Below are 20,253 nucleotides of genomic sequence, written 5' to 3'. Positions count from 1 at the left end.
GGTCATAATATACCAATCATTCCCACCCCCAAGCACTTACCCATTGCATGGCATCAAAAGAGTCCACACCGTAGCCCCAACGCACGTTTCGCGTCAGCTTCGTCAGGGGGCAGTGCTGCTAGATGTATGTAGTCAGTTTTTATAGACGCCCCAATTACCAGTACGATACCATTTGTTGCGGTGCATGTGCTCTGTCTGTCCCCCTGGGCAATGCATCGCTTCTGGCGTCCAACATGGCGCTGCGGTTCACAGCTTCATCGCCATGACGTCGCTGCACCACATGCATCACTAACGAGTGCCGTCCACAGTGCCTCGGGCCGCTGACGGCAGAAGACATGCGCACAATGGATCAATATCAGGTAGCGCATAGAAGACATATATGTGCCTATTACAGAATACACCTCCTTAATATTAAATAGTATTATTTCAATACTAATATTACAATTAATTAATATTATTGATCCCGCACTCAATCTATCTAAAAGGGAGCCAATAAAGTGCTATAGTGCTAATATTAATAAGAAATTATCAATCAGACATTTCTATAAAAACCATGAAATATATAGCCGTGGAGTACCTAAGTGTAACAAGTAACAAACTAGATTTAACAAAAATTATCATAATACATCATAAGCCAAAAAATAATAAATAATAAATGACAGTGAAATTTGTGAATAACAAAATTATACCAGAGTCCTTTCGAGGAAATGTGAAATCATATATACTATTGCTGAAAAAATGCATACAAATAAGTCATAATATAAGAAAAAAGAAAAAAACAAAAATAATAATAGAGGAATCCACTCCCTTATATATCGGAAAATGCTGCAGCTTCCAGTTGCCAGATGTCATGTGAGAAGATGATTAGATCAAAAAAAGATCAAAACGATCCTACGTCCGATTATAGATCTCGTATACCTCTTCCAACAGAAGGACCACATCAGATATACTGAAGGCATGCATAGAGATGACTAAATACAAAAATCAAAGAAATAAAATTAAAAAAAAACCCACATAAGCAGCAACATAAACAATTAAAAAACCAGAACCGTCTCTATAAAAAGGAACTGAAGCTCAGTTGCTCGTTAAGGCCTGTCGGAGCGATGGTATTCAATACCGTACTCCAACGGCATTCCCTCTGTGCCAACTTCTGTTTCATGTCGCCACCTCTTATGCCTGCTCGAATCTTGTCAATACCCCAAATCCTTAGGGCCTTTGGACTACATTTATGATGTTGTCGAAAATGTTTAGGAATAGGTTTTAAACTATCCACATCCTCCGCGTCACATGCCGCCATTATATCTCTTACGTGTTCACGTGTGCGAACACGCAACTCCCTAGATGTTACGCCAATATATATCAGATTGCATGAACAGATTGCATAATAGACCACGTGAGTTGTACTACACGTAATATATTCTTTTATTCTAAAATTCTCGCCCACCACCTGATGACGTGAACGATGTGGCTCTGACAAGATTCTTGCAGGCAAGACAATCACCACATGGAAAAAATCCAGTTTTTTGTCTCCCTACTGTAAATGGGTCTGGGGTTTTGGCCTCGTAATGACTGTGTACAAGCATGTCTCTAATATTACTGCTTCTTCATGCTGTCATGAGAGGTTGATGGGGTAGGTATCTACCTAAAACGGGGTCAGTTGTTAAAACAGGTCAATGTCTACTTATGATATGTCTCATTTCATCCCATCTATGACTGTATGTGGACACAAATCTCGGTTGGCCATCCCAAGTTTTTTTCTTTTTCTTCCTACCCTCGACCAAGAGGTCATTCCTACAGGTCCTTTTAGCACTTGCATACCCCTTCTTGATTACACGGCCACTATAGCCACATTGCTTGAAACGCTCCCCAAGGTCCACAGCTTGCTCCTCAAAAAGTGAATCAGAAGCACATATCCTTCTAGCACGAAGGAACTGTCTGGTGGGGATGGCTCTTATAGTGGAGCATGGATGTGATGAGGACGAATGCAATAGCGCATTAACAGAGGTCTCCTTACGGTACATGTCCGTATAAATATATCCATTTTCCTGTACCTTAAGTGTGATGTCCAAAAAGGAGATTTCTCTGTGGTGGTATATGTGAGCTTGATACTGGAGTCATTGTGATTCAACCCCACCATGAAATTCTGGAATTCCAGGACAGGCCCATGCCATATGAATAGGACATCATCAATGTAACTATACCATCCCAAGATTTGGGGGGCGGACTGTGCGCCTCCATGAAAAATCTCACAATCCAGAATCCCAAAAATGAATTAGCATAGGACGGCGCACAGGCCTGTTATGAACAGGTAATTCAGAACCATAATGGACCTTGAAGTTCAGAGCACACAAAGTGACCTGACAATTACCAAAAACATAGGACGAGCTCTGAGACGTGGGAACTCTGCTGACCGCAATCCCTAATCCTATCCAACCACACTAAAGGTAGCCGTGGAGCGCTCCTGACCAGAACCTAGGCGCCTCGAGCACAGCCTGAGAAACTAGCTAGCCCTAAGAAAGAAAAATAAGCCTACCTTGCCTCAGAGAAATACCCCAAAGGAAAAGGCAGCCCCCCACATATGATGACTGTGAGTTGAGATGAAAATACAAACGCAGAGATGAAATAGATTTAGCAAAGTGAGGCCCAACTTACTGAACAGACCGAAGATAGGAAAGATTGCTTTGCGGTCAACACAAAACCCTACAAACAACCACGCAGAGGGGGCAAAAAGACCCTCCGCACCGACTAACGGTACGGAGGTGCTCCCTCTGCGTCCCAGAGCTTCCAGCAAGCAAGAAAAACCAATATAGCAAGCTGGACAGAAAAAATAGCAAACAAAAATAACACAAGCAAAACTTAGCTTATGCAGGATAGACAGGCCACAGGAACGATCCAGGAGGAAGCAAGACCAATACTAGAACATTGACTGGAGGCCAGGATCAAAGCACTAGGTGGAGTTAAATAGAGCAGCACCTAACGAATTAACCTCATCACCTGAGGAAGGAAACTCAGAAGCCGCAGTACCACTCTCATCCACCAAAGGAAGCTCATAGACAGAACCAGCCGAAGTACCACTCACGACCACAGGAGGGAGCTTGGCCACAGAATTCACAACAGTACCCCCCCCTTGAGGAGGAGTCACCGAACCCTCACCAGAGCCCCCAGGCCGACCAGGATGAGCCACATGAAAGGCACGAACCAGATCGGCAGCATGGACATCAGAGGCAAAGACCCAGGAATTATCTTCCTGACCATAACCTTTCCACTTAACCAGATACTGGAGTTTCCGTCTCGAAACACGAGAATCCAAAATCTTCTCCACTATATACTCCAACTCCCCTTCAACCAAAACCGGAGCAGGAGGATCAATAGATGGAACCACAGGTGCCACGTATCTCCGCAACAATGACCTATGGAACACGTTATGGATGGAAAAAGAAGCTGGAAGAGTCAAACGAAAAGACACAGGATTAAGAACCTCAGAAATCCTATATGGACCAATGAAACGAGGCTTAAACTTAGGAGAGGAAACCTTCATAGGAATATAACGAGATGACAACCAAACCAAATCCCCAACACGAAGTCGGGGACCCACACAGCGCCTGCGGTTAGCGAAACGTTGAGCCTTCTCCTGGGACAAAGTCAAATTGTCCACTACATGAGTCCAAATCTGCTGCAACCTATCCACCACAGTATCCACACCAGGACAGTCCGAAGACTCAACCTGCCCTGAAGAGAAACGAGGGTGGAACCCAGAATTGCAGAAAAACGGCGAAACCAAAGTAGCCGAGCTAGCCCGATTATTAAGGGCGAACTCAGCCAAAGGCAAAAAGGACACCCAATCATCCTGATCAGCAGAAACAAAACATCTCAGATATGTTTCCAAGGTCTGATTGGTTCGTTCAGTCTGGCCATTTGTCTGAGGATGGAAAGCCGAGGAAAAAGACAAATCAATGCCCATCCTAGCACAAAAGGCTCGCCAAAACCTCGAAACAAACTGGGAACCTCTGTCAGAAACGATGTTCTCCGGAATGCCATGTAAACGAACCACATGCTGGAAAAACAATGGCACCAAATCAGAGGAGGAAAGCAATTTAGACAAGGGCACCAAATGGACCATCTTAGAGAAGCGATCACAAACCACCCAAATGACCGACATTCTTTGAGAGACGGAGAGATCCGAAATAAAATCCATAGAGATATGTGTCCAAGGCCTCTTCGGGACCGGCAAGGGCAAAAGCAACCCACTGGCACGAGAACAGCAGGGCTTAGCCCGAGCACAAATCCCACAGAACTGCACAAAAGAACGCACATCCCGCGACAGAGACGGCCACCAAAAGGATCTAGCCACCAAATCTCTGGTACCAAAGATTCCAGGATGACCAGCCAACACCGAACAATGAACCTCAGAGATAACTTTATTTGTCCACCTATCAGGGACAAACAGTTTCTCCACTGGGCAACGGTCAGGTCTATTAGCCTGAAATTTTTGCAGCACCCGCCGCAAATCAGGGAAGATGGCAGACAAAACCACCCCCTCTTTGAGAATACCCGCCGGCTCAGGCAAACCCGGAGAATCGGGCACAAAACTCCTAGACAGGGCATCCGCCTTCACATTTTTAGAGCCCGGAAGATATGAAACCACAAACTCAAAACCGGAGAAAAACAGCGACCAACGAGCCTGTCTAGGATTCAACCGTTTGGCAGACTCGAGATAAGTCAAGTTCTTGTGATCAGTCAAGACCACCACGCGATGCTTAGCTCCTTCAATTCAAGCCAATGACGCCACTCCTCGAATGCCCACTTCATGGCTAGCAACTCTCGATTGCCAACATCATAATTTCGCTCAGCAGGCGAAAACTTCCTGGAAAAGAAGGCGCACGGTTTCATCACCGAGCAATCAGAACTTCTCTGCGACAAAACAGCCCCTGCTCCAATTTCAGAAGCATCAACCTCGACCTGGAACGGAAGCGAAACATCTGGTTGGCACAATACAGGGGCAGAAGAAAAACGACGCTTCAACTCCTGAAAAGCTTCCACAGCAGCAGAAGACCAATTGACCACATCAGCACCCTTCTTAGTTAAATCAGTCAACGGTTTAGCAATACTAGAGAAATTATTGATGAAGCGACGATAAAAATTAGCAAAGCCCAGGAACTTCTGCAGACTCTTCAGAGATGTTGGCTGAGTCCAATCATAAATGGCCTGAACTTTAACAGGGTCCATCTCGATAGTAGAAGGAGAAAAAATGAACCCCAAAAATGAAACCTTCTGAAAACCAAAGAAACACTTTGACCCCTTCACAAACAAAGAATTAGCACGCAGGACCTGGAACACCATTCTGACCTGCCTCACATGAGACTTCCAATCATCCGAGAAGACCAAAATATCATCCAAGTATATAATCAGGAATTTATCCAGGTACTCTCGAAAGATGTCATGCATAAAGGACTGAAACACTGATGGAGCATTAGAAAGCCCGAATGGCATAACCAGGTACTCAAAATGGCCTTCGGACGTATTAAATGCTGTTTTCCATTCACCGCCCCAATTAATACGCACAAGATTATATGCACCACGAAGATCCATCCTGGTGAACCAACTAGCCCCCTTAATCCGAGCAAACAAATCAGACAGCAGCGGCAAGGGGTACTGAAATTTGACCGTAATTTTATTTAGAAGGCGGTAATCAACACAAGGTCTCAGCGAACCATCCTTCTTGGCCACAAAAAAGAACCCCGCTCCCAATGGCGACGATGACGGGCGAATATGACCCTTCTCCAAAGACTCCTTCACGTAACTCCGCATAGCGGCGTGCTCAGGCACAGATAAATTAAACAGTTGACCCTTAGGAAACTTACTACCAGGAATCAAATCGATAGCACAATCACAATCCCTATGCGGAGGTAGGGCATTGGACTTGGGCTCATCGAATACATCCCGGTAATCAGATAAGAACTCTGGGACCTCAGAAGGGGTGGATGATGAGATAGACAGAAATGGAACATCACCATGTACCCCCTGACAACCCCAGCTGGACACAGACATTGATTTCCAATCTAATACTGGGTTATGGAGTTGTAGCCATGGCAACCCCAACACGACCACATCATGCAGATTATGCAACACCAGAAAGCGAATATCCTCCTGGTGCGCAGGAGCCATGCACATGGTCAGCTGGGTCCAATACTGAGGCTTATTCTTGGCCAAAGGCGTAGCATCAATTCCTCTCAATGGAATAGGACACTGCAAGGGCTCCAAGACAAACCCACAGTGCCTAGCAAACTCCAAATCCATCAAATTCAGGGCAGCGCCTGAATCCACAACTGCCATGACAGAATAGGAAGACAAAGAGCAGATCAAAGTAACGGACAAAAGAAATTTCGACTGTACTGTACCAATGGTGGCAGACCTAGCGAACCGCTTAGTGCGCTTAGGACAATCGGAGATAGCATGAGTGGAATCCCCACAGTAGAAACACAGCCCGTTCTGACGTCTGTGTTCCTGCCTTTCAGCTCTGGTCAAAGTCCTATCGCACTGCATAGGCTCAGGTTTATGCTCAGATAATACCGCCAAATGGTGCACAGATTTACGCTCACGCAAGCGTCGACCGATCTGAATGGCCAAAGACATAGACTCATTCAGACCAGCAGGCATAGGAAAACCCACCATGACATCCTTAAGGGCTTCAGAGAGACCCTTTCTGAAAATCGCTGCCAGCGCACATTCATTCCATTGAGTGAGCACGGACCACTTTATAAACTTCTGACAATAAATCTCTATCTCATCCTGACCCTGACACAGAGCCAGCAAATTTTTCTCTGCCTGATCCACTGAATTAGGTTCATCGTACAGCAATCCGAGCGCCAGAAAAAACGCATCAATATTACATAATGCAGGATCTCCTGGCGCAAGGGAAAATGCCCAGTCTTGGGGGTCGCCACGTAATAAAGAAATAATGATCTTAACTTGTTGAACTGGGTCACCAGAGGAGGGGGTTTCAAAGCCAGAAATAGTTTACAATTATTTTTAAAATTCAAAAACTTAGCTCTATCTCCAGAAAATAACTCAGGAATAGGAATTTTAGGTTCTAACATAGGATTCTGAACCACTAAATCTTGAATATTCTGTACATTTATAGCAAGATTATCCATCAAAGAGAACAGACCCTGAATGTCCATGTCCACACCTGTGTTCTGAACCACCCTGATGTAAAGGGGAAAAGAAAGACAGAACACAGTGCAAAGAAAAAAAAAATGGTCTCAGAACTTCTCTTTTCCCTCTATTGAGAAGCATTAGTACTTTGGGCCTCCAGTACTGTTATGAACAGGTAATTCAGAACCACAATGGACCTTGAAGTTCAGAGCACACAAAGTGACCTGACAATTACCAAAAACATAGGACGAGCTCTGAGACGTGGTAACTCTGCTGACCGCAATCCCTAATCCTATCCAACCACACTAAAGGTAGCCGTGGAGCGCTCCTGACCAGAACCTAGGCGCCTCGAGCACAGCCTGAGAAACTAGCTAGCCCTAAGAAAGAAAAATAAGCCTACCTTGCCTCAGAGAAATACCCCAAAGGAAAAGGCAGCCCCCCACATATAATGACTGTGAGTTGAGATGAAAATACAAACGCAGAGATGAAATAGATTTAGCAAAGTGAGGCCCAACTTACTGAACAGACCGAAGATAGGAAAGATTGCTTTGCGGTCAACACAAAACCCTACAAACAACCACGCAGAGGGGGCAAAAAGACCCTCCGCACCGACTAACGGTACGGAGGTGCTCCCTCTGCGTCCCAGAGCTTCCAGCAAGCAAGAAAAGCAATATAGCAAGCTGGACAAAAAAAATAGCAAACAAAAATAACACAAGCAAAACTTAGCTTACGCAGGATAGACAGGCCACAGGAACGATCCAGGAGGAAGCAAGACCAATACTAGAACATTGACTGGAGGCCAGGATCAAAGCACTAGGTGGAGTTAAATAGAGCAGCACCTAACGACTTAACCTCATCACCTGAGGAAGGAAACTCAGAAGCCGCAGTACCACTCTCATCCACCAAAGGAAGCTCATAGACAGAACCAGCCGAAGTACCACTCACGACCACAGGAGGGAGCTTGGCCACAGAATTCACAACACAGGCCCCCTCTCCCCCCCAATGCAGTGCCCTGTCTCTGGAGAAAAAAAAAACGATCCTTAAAAACAAAAAAATTATGTGTCAGGATGAACTCTAACAATGGTCCTTAAAAACAAAAAAATTATGTGTCAGGATGAACTCCAACAACATGTTGGAGTTCATCCTGACACATAATTTTTTTGTTTTTAAGGACCGTTTTTTTCTCCAGAGACAGGGCACTGCAATGGGGGCAGCCTGTGCGCTGTCCTATGCTAATTTATTTTTGGGATTCTGGGAACGTGAGATTTTTCATGGAGGTGCACAGTCCTCCCCCCAAATCTTGGGATGGTATAGGTAAATTGATGATGTCCTATTCATATGGCATGGCCTTTTTCTGGAGTTACAGAATTTCATGGTGGGGTTGAATCACAATGACTCCAATATCAAGCTCACATATACGTACCACCACAGAGAAATCTCCTTTTTAGACATCACACTTGCCTACCCGATCAACCTCTCATGACAGCACAAAGAAGCAGGAATATTAGAGACATGCTTGTACACAGTTACTACGTGGCCAAAACCTCGGACCCATTTAAAGCAGGGAGACAATAAACTGGATTTTTTCCATGTGGTGATTGTGTTGCCTGAAGGATCTTGTCAGAGCCATATCGTTCGCGCCATCAGATGGTGGGCGAGAATTTAGAATAAAAGAATATATTACGTGTAGTACAACTCACGTGGTCTATTATGCGGTGGCCATTTTCCTGAAGCCGAGTTCGCATCTCGGCTGCAGGAAAATGGCCGCCGCGATCTCCATCTGCGCACGCGCGGCATTCCGCGGCCATTTTGCTGAAGCCCCGGGAAGCCGAGAAGAACCATCTGTGCACGCGCAGCCTCAAAAAGATGGCCGTGCCCACCGATAAATGGCTGAATAGCGCAGATCGCGCTATTTTCCTTGAAGCTGCAGAGTGGATTCGCCACTTGGACATGCGCACACCACTACGCCACCAACGGAGATCTGGGGGAGAAACAGCGCTGTCACCACGCCCATATGACCTGACCAGCGTGAGTGACAGCCCAAAACGGCGACTTTACAAAGGTATTTCGGCAGCATAGGTGGGGAATAAAGGCTCCAAAATACACTAATGTAGAGCACAGCTCTGCCCCTATTTAACGCTATTGTTAGCTCTTCTTGAAAAAACGGGGTGACAGGTTCCCTTTAAGGAGGTGTATCCTGTAATAGGCACATATATGTCTTCTATGCGCTACCTGATATTGATCCATTGTGCGCATGTCTTCTGCCGTCCACCGCCCAGGGCATTGTGGACGGTGCCCGTTAGCGAAGCGTGCGGTGCACTGACGTCATGGCGACGAAGCTGTGAACCGCAGCGCCATGTTGGACGGCCAGAAGCGATGCAATGCCCGGGGGGACAGACAGAGCACATGGTATCATACTGGTAATTGGGGGGTCTATAAAAACTGACCGCCCACATCTAGCAGCACCGCCCCTAACGAAGCCGACGCGAAACGCGCGTTGGGGCTACGGTGTGGACCCTTTTGATGCCATGCAATGGGTAAGAGCTTTGGGGGTGGGAATGATTGGAATATTATGACCTTAGAGCCTCAGAGAAGGGCTAAGTTATTACTTATATGGAATACTCTGCCCCTATGTGTGTCTGCCCAAACATGCACTATGCACTTTATTGTTACTCGGCTATGGTATCATGAGAAGTTCACATTGTTCTGTCTGTGCTACTTTAGTTCCCCTTGCTGAAATGGTTTGTTATTCTCTGGTTTTCTGATTTCAATTTTTGTATATATTCTTTGTGAATTACTGTACAATAAAATTTACAACATTTTAACGAATATGGACGTGTACTCCATCATTTTTGGTATATGGATCTAGGTTTTGGGAGTGTCCTAAAATTATTTTCTTAAGGTTTCTCTTCTACAAGCTCTTCCACTTGGTTATAAGCATGCGTGAGAGATCTGTGTATATATTTTCCATTTTGGGTTGCTTTTATTAAATGTGAATATCTCAGCAACGTAGAGATACAGCACAAAATGGAAAATAGCAACAGAATCAGGGAGGCTCAGGGAATGTTACACAGCATGTAACTCACATGTTTTTAGCACGTGACAGGTGCTCTCCATGCTGTAACTGTGAAGGCTAAATCAGCCATATTACTTAAGCCAGTCATCCACAAATTAAGAATGTAACTGGTTCCGTGTTCAGCTCTGCGTGCTCGTCCACATAAGCCGACAAGTGCAGGAGATGCCTGCTTTTAACATGCTGTAGTCTGGTCTGTAGTAGATACTGTGATTGTTTTTCAAGCAGACCGTTGATTTATGTGGAAAATAGGCCATGTACACTTGAGCACTGGCACTTGGGGTATAATGGGTGCGTGTACTCTCGGTGTGCGCACACAGACATCACACCTCTATATAATATGTTCGTCTAAATGAGCCCTAATTTACATTTTATAAAGATGACTGAAATAATTGCTTTCATGTCTGTGAAGCTTGGGATTTTAAAAATAAAAGATTATATTTTCTTAGGTGTCCAGCGTTATAAGAAAAGTAGGACACAAGCGGTGGCTCAGGGGTTAGCATTGCAGCCTTGCAGTCCTGGGTTCAAATTTAATTTTGAAATTTACAATAATTTCCTTTTCTAATTTCTAATATTGATAGGTGACATCAATGTCATTGACAGGAATCCACTCCTCACAGATCACATTTCTTATAATGAATTTTCATCAGGTCTCTTTTTTTGACAAGAAAATGATTGTAAAACAACACCAACAGAGAGCAAAACAGATGTGAAAGGTAGAATATAGCATTATAGATTATTGTTGGTGTTCGAAGGAGTTTGTACAACAATATTTGAAAACTTTATGATTTTTACTTTCCCTGCACACTAAGTGATACTACCTGCAAAAGTAGAGCTTATGAATATTCGTACTATCTTGGATGAGTCTATGGGCAGAGTTTGTGCTTTCCCTTGGAGGATGTCCTTTGAGTTCTTTAAATCCATATTTCTGCAGAAGTAATGACAGTAATTAAATGGTATTACATATATAACTAATATCCTGGAACACGGTAGCTAACTTTATTTCTGTGATAATTCACTTGAAATGTTGCATTAATTATAAAGTGTAAATTAAGCCCCATCTGTCACAAAAATTAAAAATAAAATAACTTAAGGAGCCATTTACCAACCTGTCTAGAAAATCACAGTCTTAGGCCGGCGTCACACTCAGCGTAGGTAAATACGGTCTGTTTTTAACGGCTGTAATACGCAGAAAAAATCCAAAAATAGTGTTCCGTATGTAATCCGTTGGCAAGGTGTGGTCGCGTATTTTGCGCATGTAATGTCGCGTATGTAATCCGTATGACATCCGTAATGCGTTTTTTCCACGCAACCTGACAATATGGACATTTAACGGTTTTGGAGCCTGAAATTAATATAAATCAGCATCAGCAGCCCTATTTAAGGCCTCTACAGCAGGTGGCACCCTCCCATATGGCCATTTTGTGATTGTGCATCTGTTGGTGTGTTGTGGTAACGTTTGCACCATGTCTGACCTACTGCACTTCACCCTAACTCAGCAGGTTTTGTTTAACTGGGTCTTGTCACGTCGCTTTGGTCAGCCATACCCTGTGATTGTAGATCCGCGAAGGAGGAGAAGAAGAATGTGGGTGCATCCTCTTTTGACCCAACGCCTCACTAAAGGCCATTTTCAGAGGCTCTATACAGCTCTGCGGGCACATCCTGATAAGTTCTACCTATACTGTCAAATGACAATACCAACATTTGATATCTGGTTGGAGACAGTACGTCCAGGACTCACGTATCAGGACACCAGGATGCGAAAAAGCATATCCGCAGAGGAGCGTCTTCTCCTTACCTTACCGTATGTATTCAACATCTTCACATACTGTATGTTGATGATGTTTTTTTCAGAGTTGTTTGCTAGCAGCTATTTTAAAATATATGTGTTACTTTGGAGAAAAACAAAAGAAAAATATGTATTTTTAATGTTCTACTTATGTACACTAGGTAAATCTCGATTAATTTCAATGATATTCCTGTGTTTTTTTAGTAAACAACATACTTGCGCTTTCTCATGTTTTATCAAAACTATTGTTACAGAATTAATATGATTTTTGTGTCCTTTCAGCTTCCTGTCAACTGGATTGTCTTATGCGGGACTACACCTGGAGTTTCTCATTGGTCGCTCCACGATTTCTGGCATTGTGCATTCCACATGTATTGAAATATGGGTGAAACAACATGATGTTGTCATGCCTGAGCCAAAAATGGCTGATTGGCTCAAAATAGCCCATGGGTTCAATGACACTTGTGACTTCCAACATTGCATTGGAGCCCTGGATGGGAAATATATCAGGGTGCGTAAGCCGCCGAACTCTGGGTCTCAATTCTACAATTATAAGCAGTTTTTCTCTGTAGTTCTGTTAGCTGTAGTTGACAGAAACTACAGGTTTATAATTGTAGACATTGGAGCCTATGGGCGAACAGGAGACTCAAGGGTCTTCAATTCGTCCATTATGGGTCGGTGGCTACGTGAAAACCAGTTAGACCTCCCACCACCACAACAACTCCCAGGCTCCAATGCTGGAGCAGTGCCATATGTTCTTGTGGGAGATGAGGCCTTCCAATTGAAAAGGAATGTCATGAGGCCTTATCCCAGGCGCAACCTGGATCACCGGCGGCGTGTTTTTAATTTGAGACTTTCCAGGGCGCGTAGACTGGTGGAGTGTGCCTTTGGGATTATGTGTGCTAAATGGCGTCTCCTCCAGTCTGCCATTCAGCTGAGTGAGGCTACTATTAATGAAGTGATTAAGGCTTGTGTTGTTTTGCACAATTTTACTAGACTTCATGATTGCCCGTCATCTGTTATTGGTGAAGAAATGTTGCCCAATGAGAGTAGGCCTACCCTACATGGCCCTCCTCTCCTTTCTGGAATAAAAGTGAGAGATATTTTCACAAATTATTTTGTTTCTCCTCAGGGTGCTACTCCCTGGCAAGATTATGCTGTTTCTCAGTTGTGATTACATTATTTTCAAAATATATTATCACCATAAAATATTTTTTGCCTAGAGAAACTGTACTCTGTGTGTTGTATTTACTTAATTACCAGTTGTTTAAGAAAAGAGCATATGTGTGTGATGTAAGAATGATAGACCCACAAACATCAATTGGCTTTTGACAACATTTTTTACTTATTGCAAAAGCCTTTTGTTTTTAACTTTAAACCATATTTGTTTCATATGGTTTTTTCTTTTTTTTTTTTTTTAAACCACAACAGAACAAAGTTCAATTACAGCACAAAGTTAAACAAAACATGGTTATACTGTAAAAAAATAAACAAAAAGAACTTGGGCTTACAGATTTCTGTAAGTTGGTGGAGGTGATGGCAGCAGCTCAGGATCCTGCTCAGGTGGCCTTTGTTGGGCCAATTGTCCTTCACCCTGTGTGGATGCTGTGTGTGGCGTTTCCAAATACAGGCCTTGCTCATATTGGCCAGTTGTGTATTGGCCATAAGGGAATTGTCTCTGCCCCTCATGCTGCTGAACATATTGGCTGGATTCATAGCCATCCCCAATATGGCCATGTCGTCCAAACCCAGGTTGGGACCAGAATACAGCACTGGGTCTGGAAAAGTGGCCATATTGGGAAGGTTGGTCGTAGGCTGCCATATGGTACGATGCTGGCCTTGGTTGATTTTGGGTGGGGGGGTTGAGGTGTAGGCACACATGGAGGAGGTGCTTCAAATCCTGATTGACCATTCACCTGTTGAGGTCGTGGAAGGTGCAAGAGGTTATGTGGTGAAAGCTGCCTTCTTTCAATAAATTCCAAAACCTCATAGGGGTCATTTGGGGAGGTGCATAAATCAATCAGGATTTGAATACACCCTCTCACACGTAGCCTCACCTCACGGGGAAGGGGACAAAGGTGCCAGGCAAGGCTGCGAGCAAAGGCCTCCTCTCCATCATCCGTGGAGGACCCCAGCGTCCACATCCCTCCAACTGGCTTGCATATCTCTCCTTCTGCGGCCTCTGCGTAAAGCCCCTGCTGCCTGTGCGGAGGACACCAGTGGGACAGTAGGGCTGCTGCTGTGCCCATGCTCTTCCTGGCTTCCAGGATCAGGTGCTGCTGAGGGCAGGGGTGCTGGATCTTCAACACTTGCTGTTATCTCTTGTGATGCAGAAGCCGATGGACCTGGAAGGATGGAGATAGAAGAGGCCAAAGATGGGCCTGCCACCTCTTTTTCAACACCAACGGGATCGATCACAGCCTCCGACTCCGACCCGGGCTCTCTCTCAGTGAGGTTGGACTGTGTTCTGTTATTAAACAATAAACCAAAACAAAAAAATTAATAGTTGAGTCATTTCATAACATAAGTTTATTATACATCTATGACCTCGTCTCCCGGTAATTACCTACACACAAACTCCAATCCTCACAAGATCACCTTCTCTACTCCCCTATTATCTCCTCTTCCCACAATCGTATGCAAGATTTATCTCGTGTATCACCCCCTACTTTGGAACCCTGTACCACAACACATCAGACTCTCGCATACCATTGAAACCTTCAAAAAGAGCCTGAAGACCCACTTCTTCCGACAAGCATATAACCTGCAGTAACCACCGATCGACCAAACCGCTGCATGAACAGCTCTATCCTCGCCTACAGTATTCCCACCCATTCCTTGTAGATTGTAAGGCTTCGCGGGCAGGGTCCTCTCTCCTCCTGTACCAGTTATGACTTGTATTGTTTAAGATTATTGTACTTGTTTTTATTATGTATACCCCTCCTTACATGTAAAGCGCCATGGAATAAATGGCGCTATAACAATCAAAAATAATAATAACAATAATAATATAATAATATATTGGTCTCTGATGCTGCGCCATCGTGTCATAACATCTTCCACTGCAATGACATGGTAAAAAATATTCTATGAGCTCATTCTGCACAGTGCTTAAAACAGTTGGCATTGATTGATCATATTTTAACGATGCAAAAAAATGCCTTCTTAAATGAATTTCCTAAAGTTCAAATTGCTTAAAAACAAAAAAAACATTATACACAATAAAATGAAACAACACAAGGCTAGGGTCCACTCCCCTCTGTACCAGTCTGGCGTTAATAAAAATAGTACCCAACGCAACATCTATATATGTATATATATATGTATGTACGTTAAAACTTTCTCATGTTCAGCATCTTTGATTTTGTCAAAAAAAAAAAAAAAATACCAGACTAAGCCCCCCAAAAATCGGTACGAAATCATGTAGGGCAAGCATTTTTCAAGGTTAATTAATGTCGCAACATGAGTGTACTTACAAAGTTGTGTCTGCTCCGCACGTGTGCATTGGTCAAAATCTGGGAATAGAATCCCACAGATGGTCCTCCAAGCTGCCTCTTTCCTGGCCCGGTTGGAGTAGTTTGGATCCCGTTGGTCCCAGATTTCTGGCCTTTCTTGGACCAGGATGAGGAGCATATCCACGTTAGTGATGTATGCCATGCTGCTTGCAACTCCGTGGAGGCGAGTGCCAGACTTCCGGGATGTCTGTGAGGCTTTTTCAGCTAATTAGCATGTCTAAGCTTCCTGATTGAGGACTTAGCACATTTCCTGGCACCTGGAGATGTCTGGCGTATTTCTCGCAAGTCACACTGCTGGTCCGTGTGTAATCCATATTTTTCTCGCCCCCATTGACTTTCATTGGCGGATTTTTTGCGCAATACGCTGACAAACGCAGCATGCTGCGATTTTCTACGGCCGTACAAGACCGTATAATACAGATCCGTAATATACGGCAAATAGGAGCTGGGCCATAGAGAATCATTGTACCGTATGCAATCCATATTTTCTGAGCCTCTCATACGTCCGTAAAACTTGCTAGTGTGACGCCGGCCTTAGGATGCCGTCACACTATCAGTGTTTTTTCAGTATTTTACATCAGTATTTGTAAGCCAAAGCCAGGAGTGGAACAAATAGAGGAAAAGTATAATAGAAACATATGCACCACTTCTGTATTATCACCCACTCCTGGTTTTGGCTACAAATACTGATGTAAAATACTGACCAAATACTGCTAGTGTGATGGCAGCCTAATAGTAACTACATTGTTCATTTATGTATATAATGAAAACAACAAGACTAGGACTAGAAGGTATACTACAAAATGAAATATGTCATAAATCTAAGTGGGTATTTACATAAAATAATAGTATTCTACACAAAGTGGCAGAGGGTGAAAAACCACAAAAAAAGAAATAAATATATATTAAAAAAATATAATTTTATTAGTACATAAATATAAAAAGGTATATATTAACCCCCGGAGCTTTTTTCGGTTTTATGTTTTTGTTTTTCGCTCCCCTCCTTCCCAGAACCATAACTTTTATATTTTTCCGTCAATATGGCCATGTGAGGGCTTATTTTTTGTGAGACGAGTTGTATTTTGAATGACACCATTGGTTTTACCATGTCGTGTACTAGAAAACAGGAAAAAAAATTCCAAGTGCGGTGAAATTGCAAAAAAAAGTGCAATCCCAAACTTGTTTTTTGTTTGGCTTTTTTGCTAGGTTCACTAAATGCTAAAACTGACCTGACATTATGATTTTCCAGGACATTACGAGTTCATAGACACCTAGGTTCTTTTTTATCTAAGTGGTGAAAAAAATTCCAAACTTTGCTAAACAAAAAAAAAATTACGAAATTTTCTGTTACCCGTAGCGTCTCCATTTTTCATGATCTGTGGTCTGCTGAGGGCTTATATTTTGTGTGCCCATCTGATGTTTTTAATTATACCATTTTTGTGCCAATACAATCTTTTGATCGCCCGTTATTGCATTTCAATTCTGGCGTTTTTACTTTTTTTTCTTGCTATGCCGTTTAGCGATCACGTTAATGCTTTTTTTCATTGATAGATCGGGTGATTTTGAACCACCAAATACCAATATGTGCAGGTTTGATTTTTTTATTGTTTTATTTTGAGTGGGGCGAAAGGGGGTGATTTATATATTTTTTAGTTTTTCCATATTTTGAAAAACATTTTTTTTTAATTTTGGCATGCTTCAATAGCCTCCATGTGAGGATAGAAGCTGCCACGACTCAATTGCCTCTGCTACATAGAGACAATGCTCAGATCATCCCTATGTTGTAGAACTACAGCATTGCTATTAGCGCTGACCACAGGGTAGCGCTCATAGCAATCTGGCATCAACAACCATAGAGGTCTCAAGGAGACCTCTGATTGTCATGTCGACGCACCGATGACCCCCAATCATGGGGTCACCCGTGCGAGCATTTCCGTCAGGATGGCCGGAAGCGCTTGTAAAATGCTGCTGTCAGAGTTTGACAGCTGCATTTAACTAGTTAATAGGCGCAGGTGGATCGTGATTCTGCTCATGTCTATTGCGGGCACATGTCAGCTGTTTAAAACAGCTAACATGTCACGGCTTTGATGCGGGCTCACCGCCGGAGCCCACTTCAAAGCGGGGATTTTGCCATCGGATGTACTATTCCATCCGATGGCAGAAAGGGGTTAAAATTATGGGGGGCAATACACCAAAGAAAGTTCATGACAAACATATCAGTGAAAAGGGGGATCTTGTATAAATCAAGGATGGGCAAATTACGACCTGCGGGCCACATCCGACCCTCTGGCTGTTCCAGTCTGGCTCAAGGACAGGGACAGCTGAAGGGCTAAACCAGTAGCCCAAGGGCCGCACTATGCCCTCAGCCACCACCCGTCCGCTGCCACCCGCTGTCACCGCTATCTGCATCCTCGGAATGCAGACAGCAGTGACTACATTGGTGGAGGAGGGGACCGTCGGCTCCTCCTACCACCAGGCAGCATATGAGCCAGCAGAGGCAATTACATCACTTCATCATATCAGCCATGCATTGTGGAGAGTCAATACACAGGAGACCTGATCAGCGCATCTTGGCAATGGGTGCGAGGTGAGAATATGTTGTTTTTTTCAAATACAGCACTGGCAAAAATTAAGAGACCACTGCAAAATGTTCAGTTTGTCTGATTTTTCTTTTTATAGGTATATTTTTGAGTAAAATGTAAATTATTCCTTTATTCTATAAACTTCTGACATGTCTCCAAATTTCCAAGCAATAAATGTAGTATTTTTTTTCTAAAAAGGAGAAATGGTCAAAATAAAAGAAAACCCAGTGCTTTCAGACCTCAAATAATGCAAATAAAAGAAGTTCATAATCATTTAGAAACAACAATACTAATGTTTTAACTCAGGAAGAGTTCAGAAATCAATATTTTGTGTAATAACCATGATTTTTAATCACAGCTTTCATGCGCCCTGGCATGCTTTCCACCAGTCTTTCACACTGCTTCTGGCGCAAAATTGTAAGCAGTTGTTTGATGGCTTGTGACTATCCATTATCCTCTTGATTACATTCCAGAGGTTTTCAATGGGGATAAGGTCTGGAGATTTGGCTGCCCATGACAGGGTTTTTATGTGGTGGTCTCTTAATTTTTGCAAGAGCTGTATGTGTGGGATGTTTGCATGTATATGGGAGGTTATGTGAGGGCTCATACTGTATATAGGAAGCTATGTGGGGGTAATACTGTATATAGGGGGTTATGTGGGGTCTCATACTGTATATAGAGGGGCTGTGTGTGGATTCATACTGTATATAAGAGGCTATGTGAGGGCTCATACTGTATTTAGGGGGCTATCTGAGGGCTCATGCTGTACATAGGAGGCTATGTGGAAGCTCATACCATATATAGGAGGCTACGTGAGGGCTCATACTGTATATGGGAGGCCATGTTGGGCTCATACTGTATACAAGAGGCTTTATGAGGGCTCATACTGCATTTAGGGGGCTCATACAGTACATAGGAGGCTTTGTGGGGTCTCATACTGTGTATAAGAGGCTATGTGAGGGCTTATACTATATTTATGGGGCTATCTGAGGGCTCATACTGTACATAGGAGGCTATGTGGGAGCTCATACTATATATAAGAGGCTATGTGAGGGCTCATTCTGTATAGGAAGCTATATGGGGGCTTATACTTTATGTAGAGGGCTATATGTGGGGTTCATACTGTATATAGAAGGGCTATGTTGGGGCTCATTCTGTATGTAAGGGATTGTGTGGTGGCTCATACAGCATATAGAGGGACTGTGTCAGCTCATTTGGTATAGAGGGATGTCAGCATAATTCTGCTCAATATTAAGTGATAAAATTAATATTAATATAAAATGATTAATATGTTAATATTAATATCGAGCAGAATTAATTTCAGTGTATTGGTTCTGCCATCCACAACAGTCATGGTCTCTAATGTGGCCCCTCGGGAAAATTAATAGTCCACCTCTGGTATAAATAATAGTGTTGTATTAGGAAGGGGTTCTTTACAGTAAGAGAAGTCAGACTGTGGAATGCTCTTCCACAAGAGGTAGTAATGGCAGACACTATTACAGCTTTTAAAAAAGTGATGGACGATTTCCTTAATAACGATATAGGAACTTGAGAGCTATTTAGTTACCTTATAGATCTGTTCTCTCTTGCAACTGTATAGTGTTGGAGGATAATGCATTCAGATGTGGGAGAAATGTTTTTGCAGGTCCGACTGATCCGTGTCTATAACTTTGCTGGTTATAGCTAAATTAGTGACAAAATGTACAATTAGTGGAGAAAGGATGAACTTGATGAACCTAGGTCTTTTTTAAACATATGCAACTATGTAACCTATGTAACTCTGTAAAATTCGTCTGTGTATGTAGGATATAGCAGATGAGCTTATAGTGCTCAGTGAGATTATATACGGTACATTTATAAAAACAAGTGGCTTCATAAATATATTAAATAAATGCACTGCATATAATAAATAAAACACATACCATAGGAGGGAGAACAATACATAAATTAGGACCCCAAAAGCCAAGACTCCAACGTACGTTTCGCCAGTGGCTTTCTCAAGGAGGCAACGGTCACTCATAAGCTCCCATTATAAGAGGTGTGACAGGATCCAACCATTGTTATTTTTTTCAGGAGCTACATGTGGGTATTAGTTTCTGGATGGGGATATTACTCTGGTATTGCACAGTGGTGAAATTC

General features: G+C 43.2%; 1 protein-coding gene across 1 annotated transcript in view; it reads right to left on the bottom strand.

Annotated features, from left to right (window-relative positions):
• The window catches only part of NWD1 (NACHT and WD repeat domain containing 1), a 247,992-nt gene extending 228,210 nt beyond the window's left edge, over nucleotides 1-19,782 (bottom strand). The window contains exons 1-2 of the mRNA XM_069767760.1: nucleotides 19,682-19,782; nucleotides 11,050-11,156 (exon numbers count right to left, since the gene is read on the bottom strand). Of these exons, the coding sequence (XP_069623861.1) occupies nucleotides 11,050-11,152 (103 nt within the window). The 5' untranslated portion in view covers nucleotides 11,153-11,156; nucleotides 19,682-19,782. The remainder of the gene's footprint in view (nucleotides 1-11,049; nucleotides 11,157-19,681) is intronic.
• Between the last annotated feature and the right edge of the window lie 471 nt (nucleotides 19,783-20,253).

Source organism: Ranitomeya imitator, chromosome 1 (genome assembly GCF_032444005.1).
Source record: "Ranitomeya imitator isolate aRanImi1 chromosome 1, aRanImi1.pri, whole genome shotgun sequence".
Taxonomy (NCBI): Eukaryota; Metazoa; Chordata; class Amphibia; order Anura; family Dendrobatidae; genus Ranitomeya; species Ranitomeya imitator.
This window is presented reverse-complemented; position numbering and strand designations above follow the sequence as displayed.